Here is a 16870-nt window from a genome sequence, read left to right on the forward strand (position 1 = left end):
TGGGGGCAGGTGGGGGTACTGCAGGAGGATGTTGAGGCCATGCAGGGGTGATGCAGGAAGATGCTGGGGGGATGCTCAGCGATTCAGGAGGATTCAGGGGGATGCAGGGGATGCTGGGGGTACAGGCGGGTGCTGGGGGGATGCAGGGGATGCTCACCACCCCTGCTTTGTGCCTTCCCCTGGCCGCAGGAGTTAACCAGCAGCAGTGCCAGCTCTGCAGACTGTTTGGAATAGTTTAAATGCTTTGACACTCTGGATGTACTAGATGGCAGGGGAGGCAGTTTACAGCGTAATTCATATGCAAAACTGCACTATAAATTTAAAACCTGTCTCAGTTGCCGTGGCACCACTAAGCATTTCATCAGCATACAGTACAGTATTTCTGCCATCTTTGTTTGCATTGCAGTGACTCATCAAAAGTCTGTCTTGTACCAACACTGAGAGCATTCCTCTGGCACTGATATTTCTCTGTTTTTAAAGCTTCGGTTTGAAACTGGCATTTACTTCAGGTCCCTAATCAAAGGGCTCTATTCATTGCAGAGAGCAGCCTGAATGTTAATCTGCATCCGGCCTATTCATTTAGATGCTGTGCGCTGCCGGGGAGATTTGACTTGGTAAAAGCTTGAGCTCCAGCAGATACAAACCTAGCGCTTGATACTATATTTTATTTTCCCCCTCCCCCGAGCACTCGGCGGTCGGGGACCGGAGCCCCTCGGCTCCAGGGACGCTGCTCAAGGTATGTTCTCTCCCGGCCAGGCGAAGGCACCGCGAACTTCCTCGCTTGGAAGAATTTTTTTTTTTTTTTTTTAACCATGCAGCTACAATTAAATTGGCTCCGAGTGTGTTCTCTTTTCTTCCTGTTACCCCGTGGCCTTGCAGATAGGACTTTTTTTTTTTTTTCTCTCTCCCCTCGGCAATGGGAACAGAGCAGCTCTTTGTGGGTTATTATTTTCTTTCCTGAGATTTTTTTTTTAATCTTGCTCAGATAAACTTCTATATTTTTTTTTCCCCTTAAAAAAAAAAATCTCGTTCTTCTGAGCTTTCAGTACTAGTTAAACGTAGTTTTTCTTCAGTGTTATTGCAGGCAGACAGGATTTTAAATCCGCTGGACTCTTTGGGGAGGGAGCAGGGGGGGTCTGGGCTCGGTGCATCCGCAGTGATTTGCTCCGCTGGAGTTTCAGCCGCACCAGCGCTACCTGCTCGGGCTTTGCGCACCTTCCAGCTCCCTTCCAGCCTCTTCTTCTGGGAGGTGGAAGCAGGGATTCTGCCCGTGGCCAAAAGGTACAGCTGGCCCTGGAGAGCGGCCGTGGCGGGATGCGGAGCCGCCCCCAGCCCGGGCTCGCTCGGGGGGTCCTCGCTGCCGGTACCGGGGGCACCGGGCTGGGGCTGGGGGCTCTGCCTGCACCAGGGGCTGGGCTGGGGCTCCCCCTGCCCCGCTCGGGATCTGGGGGAGGAAAATTAGGAGACAACTTGGTAGGCGGCTCGCTGCGGCAGGCACGTTGGTTTGTTTTATTGGGGCTCAAATATCTGGCTTAATTTGGAGATAAGCCTCGTTTTGTTGGAGGATAAATCTGTTGAGAAGGGGTTTAACTGTTGAAATGCTCCCTCTTTCTGGTGCAAATGGGAAGATTGCTTTTCAAAGTGCTTTTTCCTGGGAGCTCTGGCTCCGGCAGAATCCTGTATTTATTTCGGGCAGAATGGCACATTGTTTTATAAATATCTTTTCTGTAGTTTCAACATAGCTGCTGCTTGTTGTGTTTCTTATATAATGCTACCGAGATCTGTCTGCCTGCCTTTGGTTTGCTTTACTGTTCTCTCCCATTATCGTTCAGATTTTCCTGCATAAAGTAAAAACCCCCGAGGGAATAAATCAGTGGTGCTTATTTAAACAGACCACAACTTGAAGGAAATACTTGCTTTTTTGGAATATCCTTTGCCATCCACCAATGGCATTCCCAACGCCGCTCGAAACCACCGATAAGTAATTTTTGTAAGCGATTGCTTTACCACGAGCTCGGCTTGGAGCCTTTGATGTCGGGTGAGGTGGGTTCCTGTGCTCCTGCCTGCTTTGGTGAACTGTCTGAAACCCTTGTTCCTCTCTCCCCTTGCCTTCTCCGTTTTTCAGATGTGCCCTACTTTGGATATTCCTGCATTGAATGTCTGAGGAGCTCCGGCCGACCCTGAGCCATGTCGCAGATGTTGCACATAGAGATTCCCAACTTCGGGAACACCGTTCTGGGCTGCCTGAACGAGCAGCGGCTGCTGGGGCTCTACTGCGATGTCTCCATCGTGGTGAAGGGCCAAGCCTTCAAGGCTCACCGGGCGGTGCTGGCCGCCAGCAGCCTCTACTTCCGAGACTTGTTCAGCGGGAACAGCAAAAACGCCTTTGAGCTGCCGGGCACCGTCCCCCCAGCTTGCTTCCAGCAGATCCTCTCCTTCTGCTACACCGGCAAGCTGACCATGGCGGCGAGCGAGCAGCTGGTGGTGATGTACACGGCGGGCTTCCTGCAGATCCAGCACATCGTGGAGAAAGGGACGGACTTGATGTTCAAGGTCAGCTCTCCGCACTGTGACTCTCAGACCACCATGATCGAAGACCCCAGCTCGGAGCCGCAGAGCCCCTGCAACCAGCTGCAGTCGGCCTCGGCGCCCTACGTCATGTCCCCCTCCATGCCCATCCCGCTCCTCACGCGCGTCAAACACGAGAACCTGGAGCTGCAGGCCCTGCCCGGCCTGCCCGGCAAGCGGCCCCTGGAGCCCGGCGCCCGGGACGGGCCCGGCGGCGCCGGCGGTGCCAACGCGGGGCCCCTGAAGCTGTCGCGAGTCTCCTACTACGGGGTGCCCAACCTGGCCACGCTGCTCCCCAACGTGCAGCAGGTGCAGTACTCGCAGGGAGAGCGCACCAGTCCCGGCGCCAGCAGCATCCCCACCACCGACAGCCCCACCTCCTACCACAACGAGGAGGATGAGGAGGATGATGAGGCCTACGACACCATGGTGGAGGAGCAGTACGGGCAGATGTACATCAAGTCCTCGGGAGGTTATTCTGGTAATGGATGTCTCTCTCCTTGGGTTTTCCGCGCCCTCGCAGTGGTTGTGTGGGCCTAGTCCAGCCAACGTGGGTGGTTTTGGGTTGTTCACCAGGTTTTTGTCTTTGGGCGTTTCGTTTGTTGGTTTTTGCCCACGTGGTGGGCTTGGTGCTGGTGTGCAGGTCACCCCTGTGCCATCACTTCCCAGCTGGGAGATTTTAGATGAGAGACTCCACCATCCACCAGGGTTGGATCAGCCTTTCCTTTTTGGCTGAGGCTGCCAGCGAGGAGCCTGGTGGCTGCACAAGCCCTGTGGTGGTGGCATCCATCCCGAGGTGATGGCCGAGCAAACCTGCCATGGGTCATCCATGGCAAGGGAAGCACCAGCCCTTTGGGCCCAGGGTGAGGTGGTCACTCTGGGAGCTGTCTTCTGTCCTGGCTTTTTAGAATAAGAGTTTCCAAAAAAGTGATGAACGTGGGATATTTGGAGGAAGGGAGAACATCAACTAAATAATTTTTGTTGAAGTTAACTAGGAGTACCTGCAACAGGAAGGAAAGATGGACTTTTCTCCCCACTGCCTGAAGTGCCCCTCTCTCCTTTGCCAGCCTTGTCCCACACATCACTGTCAGAAAGGGAAAAGCATTTTTGGGGCTTGATGTTCTTTTATTTCCCAATTAGAAACACACTGCCCAGAACTACGTAAAATCCCTCTGCTGCCCTTCCAGAAGTTGGGATTAAGGGATGAGTGTGAATCCCTCTATGGGTCTCAGACAGAGGAGGCAGCTTCACTTTGGTGGTGCTTGGCTGGGAGCTGCTGCTCAGCCCCACGGTGGGCACAGGGACACGAAAGGTCCTTTCCCTCCCACTTCCTTGGGCACACAGCCCCTTCCCCTGGCACCTTGCAGGGCTCAGACCCTCCTGAGGAGCCAGGACAGGTGGGCTGCAGGTCCAGGGGCTCAGTTCCAAGGGGAGATGCCTGCTGGGTGCTGTCCTGTGAGCATTCCCCATGGAACAGCTCCCAGCACCCCGCACAGATGGAGCTGGCAGTGTCCCACATGGAAGCTGAGCCTCGCAGTGGCCTCCTCGTGGGAGCTGCAGGTGTTTGTGGCAGCAGCTTTGATCCTCAGGAGCTCCCCAGGGAGGGACATCTTCCCACTGGCTCTGGCTGCATGCAGCATCCCCTCTCCTGGAGCTGCTTCCCCTGCTCTTGCTCCTGGAATTGCTGCACTAATGTTGCAAATATTTGATCTCTGGTTCAAATTGATGAGCTTTCCTCAAAGCCATTTGATTTTAGTCTTCACCAAGGAACGAGATTTGGCAAATAGGACAATTTTTGTTGCATAAAACAGGTAGGCTTCCTTAGTACTGAGACTGGGCACACCACCACACACTGTCCCATCCCATCCCATTGCATCCCATCCCATTGCATCCCATCCCATCCCATCCCATTGCATCCCATCCCATCCCATCCCATCCCATCCCATCCCATCCCATCCCAGGAGCTCAGCATCCTCTTGGCACATTCCTCTGACAGACAGCAAGCAGATAAGCAGGATTTTCCAAGGTGTTTTTTCACTAAGGCATATGAAAAAGGGGGGAAATTGCAAATTTACTGTTTTAATATTGGAAATATTTGTTAGGAGAAGTGGACAAGCAGTTGTAGGAAATGATCCTCGAAAGCCTGAGTATTCTCCCTGTCCTGCTTCAGGTCCCAGTGGTTGGGATGGGGCAGGAGAGGAGTGGGATCAGGGGTGGGACAAGGTCAGGGTCTCCTCCATGGCTGCTGTTGGAGCCAGACTGAACAGGAATTGTGCTGTTCCCCACTTGTTTTGAGTTTATTTTGCTTTTCCCTGCTGTAGAGCCTGTGGTGAATAATGTGGGTTTGCCTTCAGTTATTCCTCAGAGCAGTGGGATCATGCCCTTGGAGTGTGTTTTCCATCCCTGTCACGGGGCCAGTTCCTGCAGGAACAGAACAAAACCAATTCAGAAGGCAAGGACAGGACCAGCCTGGGGATGGTGCAGGCAGCAGCTCCGAGGCTGTCCCTAATCCATGTTGGGCAGGAATCATCCCAGCTGGAAAAGTGAAAATCTGAGCAGCTTGCTCAGGTGTCAGTGGAGATGCTGCAGCCCATGTGCCAGAGCTGGGCATCCCACAGCCAAATTTTCCTGCTTGTTTTCTGTTGGGAGAACCAGGTGGTGATGCTGAGGCCATGCAGGGAAGAGGCAGTTTTTAAGGCTCTAAATATCCCACATTTCTGCTGAAATTCCTCTTCCCCCCCTCACCTTTCAAAGGAGTTTCCTGTTGGAAATAAGGCAGCTATAGGTATCATGCTTCCTGGAAAAGAGGGCATGCAAAAAAGAGATTACAAAAAGTAAAACCTAAGCTGTTCCTTTATGGTTTGGACTTGTAGAGCTAACTGTGTTTTAATTACTCGGGATAAACTGTACCCTCTCAAAAGGTGCAGAATAATGAAACTGTAAGATGGAAGAGAGAAGGCAGCTAATCCTGCTCCTGGCATGGAGATCCCGACAGCCTCACAAAGCCCTGGGGGAGGGGGAGCCCTCTAAAACAGGGATTGCCAAGGTTTCCAAGAGCCCTGTTTGTGAAAACAAAAACAAAGCCAAAGAGGAGCGGAGCAGACGAAGCTCTGAATTTCAGAGAGGGTTGCTGGATTTTTTTTTTTCCTTCTTTTTCTAGGCTTTTTTGTTTCCCATCTGAAGTCTTGGTGCTGGTGAGGGTGTGGTGGGACACTGGTGGCTGAGCTCTTCACCTGCCTTCAGCATCACCCAGGACTCTTGGAGGGGTCACCAATCCTCTTCTTGCCCCAAGGCTGGGGGTTTTTAATTTATTTTCTTCACCCCTTTTTGTAGTCAGAGCCATTCTGAATTTCCAAAGCTGGATCAGATCCACATCTTCAAATCATTAAGGTTGGAAAAGGCCTCCAAGATCAAACTGACCAAACACTACCAAGAGCACTGAGTGCCACATCCAGTCATTCCTTGGGCACCTCCAGGGGTGAGGACTCCAAAACCTCCCTGGGCAGCCCCTTCCCAGGCTTGAACACCTTTTCCATGAAGAAATTCCTCCTGATGTCCAACCTGAACCTTGTCTGGCACAGCTTGAGGCTGTTTCCTCTTGGAGGAAACCTGGGAGAAGAGGCTGGTGCCACCTGCAGTGAGGGACCAGGACAAGTGTTGGACCTGCAGAAGGAACAGCAGGACGAGGCCAGGATTAAACACAGGAGGGTCAGGCTTAGCTGTTGGCTGGGTGAAGCTGGCAGAGGGGTGCAGGAAAAGCTGCCTCAGTTTCCCCCCGGGCTCTGGCCACGTTTGGTGGCCGTGCCGTGCCGGGCTGGGAGCACTGCGGTAAAATGGCTCCTCGCTCCATAACTAGGTCTGGTTGTGGAGAACATGTGGGCCTCGAGGACACGAGCGAGACTTAATGAGGTTTCCAGCATCTGATCTGAGGAACGCACAACTCCAGAAAATATTAAACAAAAGCAAAGTATTTTTATCCCTGTTAATTACAGCGTCGTGGGCCTGAGCTGAAGTGGGTTTCAGCAGGACTTGCAGATGCTCGGCGCTTTTCTGCACTGAGCCACGTTCTTGTCAGTCAGCTCTCTGCTGAGCAGATGCAGTTAATTTAATTTTGACAGGCACCAGCGAAGTTGTGCAAGGGTCCGTCCTCCTCCCCTGCTCCTGCTGCACCGGTTTGCAGGGAAAAGGGAAAATCTTTATGCAGCAAATGGCTGGAATGTAAAGGCTGGACTTGAAAGTTATGAAATCCTGAACTGACAAGAGCACACTTCATTAAAAATTCATCTAAAATAGCCATTATAGAATAGTTGTGGTAATTAGCTGAGAGAATAGTTCTCTCTCCTGGCCTCTGATTCCTGACAGTAAGGAAAGAGGGCAAGGAACAACCCAGAATCCCAAATGATGCAGCCCGTGCAGCATCCCGAGCGGAGCCGGGCACGACGCGCCGCAGCGACGTAAATCACGGCAGCGACGCCGGGAATTGCAGCGGGATGGAGCAGCTGGCTGCCACTGCAGGGACAGCCACCTGATCCTGCCAGCTCCCCCTGCTCCCTGGGGGGCCAGCCTGTGCACAGGGAGGATGCCCAGCAGCAGAGAGCTCGCGGATTTTTAGGAAATGAAGCGGTCCAGGGCTGCGCCGGTTATCCGCCAGAGCACTTTGGCTTTTTGCAGAGGGGTTCAAACACCTGCAAAGTGCTGAAAGCCTGGCTGTGTGTCTTTATGTGACAAGGTGGGGACTGGTCACAGCTTGGACTTGGTGGTCTTGGAGGTTTTTTCCAGGCTGAGTGGCTCTGTGGTGGCACTGCCCATCCTGAGCCTGGCAGGGTCGGAGCTGAGCAGGGGGAAGGCTGAGCCCCAGCCCGGGGGCACTCAGCCTCTGGCCTTTTTTGGCATTAAACTTCCAGCCCCATTTTCCTCCCTCTGAACCACAGATGTTTAATTTTAGGCTGGCAGATGTTTCACTCCTGGCTGAGATCTGAGGCGAAGGCAAGATAGGGGTATTTATAAACCAGTAATATTTTTCCTATACTAATTCCAGATTACCTCCCTGTATAAATAGGTCACAAATCAAAGGGCTACGTTTCGGTACGTTGGTATAAATGTACTATTTGGGAAATGTAAACTCTCCCCGTTGGGACTCTGTGATGGATCTATCCCATGGTGCTTGCGTGTGTCCTCTGCTGCAGGTTTACATCTGCAGCAGATGCTGGAGATGCTGAGGCTGTGGAGGGAAGATATTTTTGAGGTGGTCCCACTGCCAGTGGAAAATAGGCTGATGGGAGAGAAACGTTGAAATATTGCTGTTTGAAAAGAGACTTCTGGCCGTGTAGGGAACAGGGGAGGGTCATCCATGTGTTTGCATCCGTGGTGGAGCAGGTGGAGCTGGGTTCTCCAGCCTTTTCTTCAGGGCTTGAGATGTGTGGCTACATGCTGGGACTCTAAATCAATTTTTTGGTGGGGCTCCATCACTCTGATCTTTCTGTATCTCCAAATCCCATTCCTAAACCATAAACAGTTGTTTTTTACCCATAGGTAAAAATGTGAGGAATCTCTGGATGTGTTTTAGGGATAAAGAGTACACAAGCTCCAGCATCATGTAGAGCCTGGAGCCATGGAGCATGGACCAGTTTGAGGCTGTTTCTTCAGCCAAAAAAAAATCCAGGAAAATGGGTATTTCCCATTCTGCACCACCTGTTGCAGCTGCAGCATCCAGCTAAGTTTGGGATAAAAGCATATATCCAAATAAATAAAATATTCCAGTGTTTGGCTGGCAGCTCTCGTGGCTTCCTCTGTAATGATTTCCTGCCCCTCTCTGCTGGCTGGGAGCTCCTTTCTTGTTCAGGACCAAAAACTGTATTTAACAATACTTCCCATTGTTTGCCCTTTCATTCAAAGGGAAGGAGCCGCTGCCCTCTGAAGATACAAATTAATTAGAAGCAAATACTCTCCTGTTCTGCGGAGCAGAAAGGCCAAACAGAGTGGCTTTCTGTGGAAACATGGCACCAAAGTGGCTCTTGTGTCCTGCTCCTTTACATAACTGATTGCTATCTGCTCAATTGAGGTGCCACTGAAAGCCCCAAACCTCTTTTTTGTTTGGTATTGTTATTTTGTGCTAATGCTTGAATGGAAACAAAGCCCCCAGAATGATTCATGGTCGTGTTTAATAAGAGATTTATAGACAGTGAGCCAGCAGGACAGATGTAACCAAAATCCAGCAGTGGATTGAGTTGCACTTGGTCTTTTTTAGCTGAATTTTAGTTTGGTTTATGAAGTATGGTGCTGTTGGATATTGGGGGTGCTTTCGACCTGAGTCATTGGTTGAAGTAGAAATGAAATATTAAAAATTCAATTTTAATAACCTGGGCAGAGCCCTGTGCTGGGATGTAGGTCACATATACAGCTCCTAGGGGTTGTATATTTAATTTTACCTCTGAGTAAAATTTTACCTCTAGGAGATGACTGAGGTGTCCCTTCCTCCCCTGGAGCTGCCCTGGTGGCCCTGCCTTGCCAGGGAAGGACAGCAGAGCAGGACTGGTTCCCCCACACCCACTGTCCCTTCACTTTTGGTTTCTTTAAGCTGAAAATATCAGTATTTAATGGGATATGGTTTGCTTGTCACTCTTTAAAAGCCTCAAAATAGAGCTGGTCTTTGAGATTCTCCCTCAGTGGGAGCTAACCCCCATCTCCAACGGGATCTTGGCTCTGGATGCTTGGGAATACCGGGAATATTGCAGCTGGAAATGTCAGTGGCACAGATATCCCACTGATGATGGGGCTGTGGTGGCACAAGGAGTTTAAAACCACCCTGTGGGTTGTCCTGCTGCTGTTGGGTCCTGTCTCCCTGAGCTGTACCATCCTCCTGCCATTCCAGAATCCCTCCTGGCGTTCCTCAGGGAGCCCGGAGGGTGCGGATGCCCCCAGAGCCTGCCATAGGATGCCACAGCCCAGCACCACGGGCATGTCCTACTTAGAACACTGCTCCCTTTGTCCCCGAGCCATCGCCCTCGGTTACTGAGCAACAAGTCTGCAGAACTTGTTATTTTATCTGCAGGGAGGAAAAGTGGCCCCCAGAACTCGGGGATAATCGCAGGAAAAGACACCTCTGGAGCAGGGGACTTGATTTTACCTCAGAAAGGCTCCTTGCTGGGGTTTCTGCTTCTCTGTGTTCACAGATATTCGAGCACTGGGTTTGGGTTTGTACGTGGCACTTGCCACGTTATCAAACAGTTTTGGGGGGAAAAAAGGTGGATTGTGGCAGAGCTGGGCTGCAGTTCAGCCCTGGAGCTGTTCCCACCGTGTCCTGAAGTTGATGAGCATGGTCAGCCCTCGTTGCTGTCAGAAATTGTCAGTTTAAGCAATCTGGTGGTCTTGGGCTGTAAATGTGCTTTAGAAACATTTACAGCATGCCCACAATACCCAGATTTGGAGGTGCTGGCAGGACAGCCCAGAATTTCCATCTTTTCCATGTTACTGCTTGCTCCTGGGCAGTGGTGGGCTCTGGAGATGGTGCATCAGAGCGGGTTGGGAAAATCTGGTATTTTGGTTTTCAAGCTACATCTTAATAACTTTATCTTATATACAATAAGATATATAATATATAATATATAATATATAATAATATATATTAAATAATATCTTAATACAATAAGATATATAACATATAATATATAATATATAATATATATATATTAAATAATATCTTTTTTTGCCTTGTTGATGGGGGCTTCTTTTGTTACTGAGAGGAAAAGTTGGTCTGCATAAGGCAGAGGAACAGAAGGTGGGCTGGAGGTGGCTGGTGGGTGCATCTCAGGAGAGGTTCTGGTGACCTTTCTCAGAGCAGAGGTGTCTGCAGGGTCTGGATTGTTACTTCAGCAGGAAAAACCATCAAGAGAAGTAATGATGGAGCTGCTGCAGGTGTTCATCAAACTGGGGCAATCCACTGCCTGTTTAGAAGCCCTGGTGAAATTCCTGCCAGCCTCCTGGGGCGCGTGGGGCAGCAGCTCCGTGTGCTGCGCTTGCAGAGCGATGCCAGCTGGGCAGAGCTGTCCATTTTCACAAATGATTAACTCAGGAGAAGTTAAAGCATAATGAGATTCTGAGAATCCCTTTTGCAGAACCCGAGGCTGCCGTGGAGGGGGAGAGCAGGGGATTTTTCCAAGCTTTCAGGTGGCACCTGCCCCGTGGGTGGACGTCTGGAGGGGGGAATATTTCCAACTGCCATGTGAAGAAGTCAAAGCCTGACCTTCTGCCAGCATTGTGACAAGTTCTTTTAACAGTTTTCCCTTTTCATTTTGAAGTTGCCCAAGAGAAGGCAGAGCAGATCCCGCTGGAGAACCGCTCCTGTGTCCTGATCCGACGGGACCTGGTGGCTCTCCCTGCCAGCCTCATCAGCCAGATTGGGTACCGCTGCCACCCAAAGCTCTACTCCGAGGGAGACCCTGGGGAAAAACTCGAGCTCGTTGCAGGTAGCTTTTCCTTGGAATACCTTTGGATTGCTGCTGTTTTCCTTCTGGAATTGTGCTCTCCATCTTGCTGCAGTCGTGCATCTCGTGTGCCCTTGCTGTGTCTTTCTGGATTATTCGTCACCAATCGTCTTTTGAAAAGTTCGGAGTTTCCTTTAATTTGCTGACAGAAAAATGTGTCATTAACAGGATTTATTCAATTGAATTAATTTAGCATTTTAATTGAATTCTGCAGCTTGTGTTCTTCCTGCTCGGTGTGGCTGCAGTGAGTGTGTTTTCATTTAGAATCACAGATCTAAAAACTCAACCAACCCCCCTCAAAAATTAAAACAGTATAAGACTGACAAAGCAAGGGAGATAAAATTTGTGTCAGTGAACAAGCTTTGAAAAACCTGTAAAAGTTTCTATATAAATTTACTAAGTGGTCAAATGCTGCAGCAGGAGGAGAAGAAGGAATTGGGTTTGGTCCTTTCTTCTGTCTTTGCTTTCATTTTGGGGGGAGTTTACAATACTGGGAGAATTTACTCCTTCTCTAGAAAAGATTTCTGGCCAGTGTGAGGTGGAAGATGGTTCTGTTTAGAGCTGAAGGAGTGAAATCAGGTGGCTGTGCCCAGGCACACCCAGCACTGCACAGAAAGTGTTTAACTGGAGTGACCAGGTCAGATTCCAGTGGGAATAATCATATTCTGCTTTAAGAAGTTCCTCCCAGCTTTACTTTGCAGTGGCCTGGCTGTGGGTTTTTCCCTTGGATGTGGCTGTGTGGGGATGGCTGGGCAGGACATCCCAGACGTGCCCCCAGGTGGGGAGGTTTAATTAATCCCTTTAATTTTAATTGGTCCAAAAAGGACATGTGGCAGCACAGTCCATCCAAATCAGTTCTTCCCTTGCAGTCATTTCTCTCTTGGTGAGTAGCACGATTTCATTTTCATTCTGGAGAAGGAGTCAGGATTTCAGGGGATGCCCACAAAGGTTTGCAGCTGATGGAGGACGGGACTTTGATGGAAGGCAAAGCACAGCGTACAACCACAAGATTTTATTTTGGATCTGGAATATTCATTTTGTACCCATTTCCATTTAATGTGAGACTTCTTAAAACCATCAAGTGGTGCAGGTTATTTTCACAGTGAGAGCTGCAAATTGGTTTGAGGCAACTCTGCTTGATTTACATTTTTCAATCTGGAAAAAAAGTAGATTAATATCACTAACTGATAGTGGCTGCCTGGTTATTTCTCATTTATTAAAGTGAAGTTCCCCTCAGTGGTGGCTGGTGTTTGCTCTGATGCCTTATCTCTTAAAATACAAAATAAACTCCCCTAATTCCTGTCTCAGACCTGGAGGGGTGGCTTGATCCTGCTGTGAAAGTTTTCCTCAGCTCTCCAAGTGGGAATGTTTTCCTTTTTTTTCTGGTTTTTCATGCCACAATTGATTCAGCAAACTTAAGCAGCCCTCTCTGAAAAAGGGTCTTTAACGAGGCTTGCAGCCACCACGGCACATCTGAGGGAGGGACTGAGGCTGTTACTCAAAAAAAAAAACCCAAAAACCAAAGAAACTCATTAGATGGAAGAGAACACAAGTAGAATTCCTGGTGAGACGTGGCATGGCATCCAGAGGGATGCTGGATTCTGGGGCAGGATGAAGGTCCTGGGGTGCCAGGGGAGGTGCAGAGGGTCCTGCACAGGGCCTGCCTGAGCTCCAGCTCCATCCAGAAGCTCAGGGACAATCATCTTCCCTGGAAATCCAGGAGATACCACTTCTTCAGCAGATGTTTTTATATTTTGAGAACAGAGTGTGTTCTGGATCCAGCTATGACCCATTATTGAATCTTAATTAAAAGCAAATACCAAAACCCTCTCATGTAAGAGAATGCTTGAAAAATGGGATAACCTCTCCCTGGAAGCAATGCTGAGGCAGGAGCAGGTTGGTCTGTGAGCAGAGTAAAAAGGTTTGATATAAAACCTGCTGTAAAGTACTGCCAGACCTCTGGACGTGTCCAGCTGCTTTGCACAGGGTTCCTTTTTCTTCCAGAAAACATCCTTAAAGGCAGCAGGTTCAAAGGCAGCAGTTCCTGTGCATTAGAAGGAAAATTCCCTGCTCACCAGAGGTATCAAGAGGTGATGGGCTGGGGTTTTGGAAGCAGTTAGATCTGTAACCAAGTACCTCTTTCTGTGCTAGATGGGTTTTTTCTTTCATTTCCAGCTCTGTGTTCTACAGTTCTTCACTGGAAGAAAAAAAAACCCAAAACAAAAAGGCCAAATGTGTTGGGGTTTTCTTGCTTCAGAAAGAATAAATAATCTGATCTGTACATATCAAATCACAGTGTAAGCCTTGCACAGTGTGCATTGGTGAGAAAATAAGAATCCTTTCATTTGATTCCCATAGACTTCCTGTCTGTACAGATAAAATTAGGAGCTGTTATTGCCTGGGACTTGCCAAGGCTTCAAGGATTTGTCAGGATTTTGCAGAAATCCCTCTGTCCTTGTTGCAGCAGGTGAAGAAGAGGTTCCCACCAGCGAGGAGGAGCTGAGGGTGGCTCAGGGGTGGCTCTGTGGCTGTGTCAGGGCTCATTTTGGATTGTCCCTCTCCACCCTTGCAGGCTCAGGTGTTTACATCACCCGGGGGCAGCTGATGAATTGCCATTTATGTGCTGGTGTCAAACACAAGGTCCTGCTCAGACGTCTCCTGGCCACCTTCTTCGACCGGTAGGTCCCGTCCCACTGCTCCTCCTGCTCTCCCAAGGGATTCCTTCCCTGTTCCCTTCACCTTCCAGGGCTTTAACCCTGTGTGCTTCATCCTCTGCACTCAGCTCTGTGCATTTCCTTAACGATGCTTGAGAACTTTATTCCATTTCCATGCACATTTCCTGTTCCTCACCTTAAAATCCTGGTGATGCATCCAGCAGGACCTGAAGGGAGGAGGGCAGGGAGTGGCTGTCCCCTGGTCCCCTCTCCCAGCATTCCTCACTTTAAAATCCTGGTAATGCATCCAGCAGGACGTGAAGGGAGGAGGGCAGGGAGTGGCTGTCCCCTGGTCCCCTCTCCCAGGCTCTCCCTTTGCCTCCCCACAGGAACACTCTTGCCAACAGCTGTGGAACTGGAATCAGGTCCTCCACCAGCGATCCCAGCAGGAAGCCCTTGGACAGCAGGGTCCTTAATGCAGTCAAATGTAAGGAGAGGGGTGTTCTGCTGCTGGGGTGGAACAGCATGGCCCAGCCCTGGGCAGGGGAGGGCACTCTGTTGTGTGGTAATGGTGGAATTAGGTTGTAGGAAAATCAATTTATTTTTTAGTTTGCATCGTTTTTTGGTTGCCCAGAGAAGCTGTGGGTGGGATGTGCTCTCCATCTGCCACTTCCCCCTCAGTCACCTGGGGATACCTGGAGTGTTTTGGGACAGGAGGTGCTGGAGGAGGAGGAGCTGAAGGCTGGAGGAAACCTTGAGGGGTGCAGAAAAATCTACTTGCCATGGGCTTCATGTGCAGTGGAAATCACTGTGTTCTCTCACCCTGTCTGAATTCTGGGGAGTAAATCTACGTGTAAATATTCCTGTGCTGAAGAACAAAACTCTTAAGCAGTTTTTTTCATTTCGTTTTCAAGATTTGGAAGAGAAATCTTTCCCCTCCCTAATTGTAAAATCCAGGGCCTTCCAGCTGCCCTGGGAGATCTGTGGCATCTGGGGAAGGGGGATAAGAGGGCAGATGTTCAGCAGTGTGGTTGAACATGGTGGAGCCAGCTCCCTGTTAGCAGTTTTATCCTGGAGAGTCCCAACTCTGGACTTTCCAGCCATGGTCCTTCCTGAGGTGGGCTGGAAGGGCATTGCTGCTGTGTGCCAGGGTATGGGATGGGTTCCTGCTGCCTGGATTTGTCCCTGTGCATGAGCTTTAGCTGACAGTTACTCACCATGGCAGTTCCTTGGATGCTGCTCTGTAACATCAGGCGCTTGGCTCCCGCACAGGAGCAGGGCACGAGGGATTGCAGGGCTCCTGCAGCTCCCACTGCTGCTGCCTCCCAGGGAATGTGCCAGCAGAGGGATGCTGGAGCAGCCAGGCTGCTGGGCCACGCAGGGGTGGCGTGAGGAGAGGGACAGGCAGAGGACAATCCCTTGGGCAGCCCCTCAGCTCTGACATTTCCTGCAGCGCTGCCGGTTTAGGAGCCACTCATGGAGCTGCTGCTGGGGAGTTTGTGGGATCTTCTCTGTGTCCACCTCTGCTTTGGCCATCCCCACATGCCATGGCCGTGGTTGTGGGGGTCCCCATGGAGTGAGGGGCTCTGTTGCATCCCCCTCCCTCTGCCCCACGGGGTTTTCACACCTTCTGCTCTTACCCCTTCCTGTTGTCTCCAGCTGAGGAGCTCTGTGGCTGAAGCTCCGCTCCCACCTGAGAGTCCAGGCTCACCTTTGTGCCTCTCCCCCGGGGAAGGCTGAGCTCTGTGTCTCCCTGTCTTTGCAGTGTACTGTCAGAATTTTGCCCCGAGCTTTAAGGAGAGCGAGATGAACGTGATCGCGGCCGACATGTGCACCAACGCGCGGCGCGTCCGCAAGCGCTGGCTGCCCAAGATCAAATCCATGCTGCCCGAGGGCATGGAGATGTACCGCAGCGTCATGGGCTCCTCCACAAACACTGTCCCCCTGGAGCCCGACTTCCAGCCCAACGCCGCTCAGGCCTTCGAGCAGCGCATCTATGCAGAGAGGAGGAGCGAGGCGGGGACTATAGTAGCCTTGAGAACTAACACGGTGAACGTGGAGCTCAGCAACGCCTCCAGCCAGTCCTTCGAGCAGGGCGAGGACGCCGAGGGCGCCGGCTCCGTCATCCAGGAGGCGGCTGCCGCGGACGCCGTGGCGTCGGAAACCCAAAGCACTCCGCAGCCCTTCGAGCAAGGCTCGGGCTCCTCCAGCCGGCCCGAGACCCCCGTGAGGAGACAGGATGGTACTTATGGAGGGACTTTATAAAGAGAGCAAACATTTCATGACCTATAAGGGATCTGTAATACTAAAGCTGCTTGCATGCGTTACTAATACAAAACGAAAAATGTGATCAAGCCACTTACCTACTGAACTGCTACTGTTGCCTGAAAAAAATGTGATTTTTATTCTGCTTGTATTTAAAATTTATGAAGGAAATAATCGCATTCGTTATACTGTAAACGACTAGGTCTGTGGCGACCTACTTAAAAAAATATTGGGCTCCTTTTTTGATATTCCTGAGGTTAGTCTATAAGATTGTAGCTTTTTCTTTTTTTTTTTTTTTCCTTTCCTTTCCTTTTTTTTTTTTTTTTTTGGTGTTTTTTTCAGTTTTTTGGTTTTTTGTTTGTTTTAAGAAGGGGAGGAGAAAAGCTAGCCACCCCCCCACCCACCACCACCCCGTCATCACCCCATCCATCACTCAGCTCAGAAGTAAAGCCATCGTTAACCTTGTCCTCTAAGGAGAGTTTTGTCACTGAACAGGAAAGCGAGGTGTGTTCGGGTGCAGGTGCTGTGACTGGCCGCGTTTGTCTCGGGAAGGGCTCGAGCCAAGTGGGATGGGCTGGGGGAAATCGTGGCAGTGATCGTGGCCAGACCCCCCTGGAGGCAGGGGGGGAGCCCTGGCCGTGGGTGCTGTTGTCCCGGGGAGGTTCCTGCAGGGATGGTTCTGCGGGAATTCGGGCTGGCACGTGTGTCGGGAGGACTGCGTGGGATGCAGGTGGAGAGCCTGGCTGCCGTTGTGGTTGTGGTTTGGTTTTTGCCCAATATGGCTGGGTTTGGGTTTGGGTTTGGTTTCTCTCTCCCTCCCTCCCTTCCTTCCTCCCAGCCATTCCTTTTCCTTTGCTTCTCCGTGTTTGCATCCCCGCTCCTGGGGGGCCGGGCTCTGTC

General features: G+C 50.7%; 1 protein-coding gene across 1 annotated transcript; it reads left to right on the forward strand.

The window, feature by feature from the left end:
* Positions 1–2128: 2128 nt before the first annotated feature.
* NACC2 (NACC family member 2) lies at positions 2129–16078 on the forward strand. Its single transcript, XM_041483962.1, has 5 exons — positions 2129–3049; positions 10866–11033; positions 13624–13729; positions 14095–14192; positions 15471–16078. Exons 1-5 carry the CDS (start codon positions 2188–2190, stop codon positions 15968–15970), a joined length of 1734 nt encoding a protein of 577 aa, XP_041339896.1. The 5' UTR covers positions 2129–2187; the 3' UTR covers positions 15971–16078.
* Positions 16079–16870: the final 792 nt, after the last annotated feature.

Source organism: Pyrgilauda ruficollis, unplaced genomic scaffold, assembly GCF_017590135.1.
Source record: "Pyrgilauda ruficollis isolate IOZ18807 unplaced genomic scaffold, ASM1759013v1 scaffold62, whole genome shotgun sequence".
Classification (NCBI taxonomy): Eukaryota; Metazoa; Chordata; class Aves; order Passeriformes; family Passeridae; genus Pyrgilauda; species Pyrgilauda ruficollis.

Bases quoted from the DNA above. Each gene is read 5' to 3' on its own strand.
- NACC2 (XM_041483962.1), top strand. From the start codon at position 2,188: ATGTCGCAGATGTTGCACATAGAGATTCCCAACTTCGGGAACACCGTT. The intron at 13,730-14,094 runs GTAGGTCCCGTC...GCCTCCCCACAG, and splicing joins CTGGCCACCTTCTTCGACCG to GAACACTCTTGCCAACAGCT. The intron at 14,193-15,470 runs GTAAGGAGAGGG...CTGTCTTTGCAG, and splicing joins GGTCCTTAATGCAGTCAAAT to TGTACTGTCAGAATTTTGCC.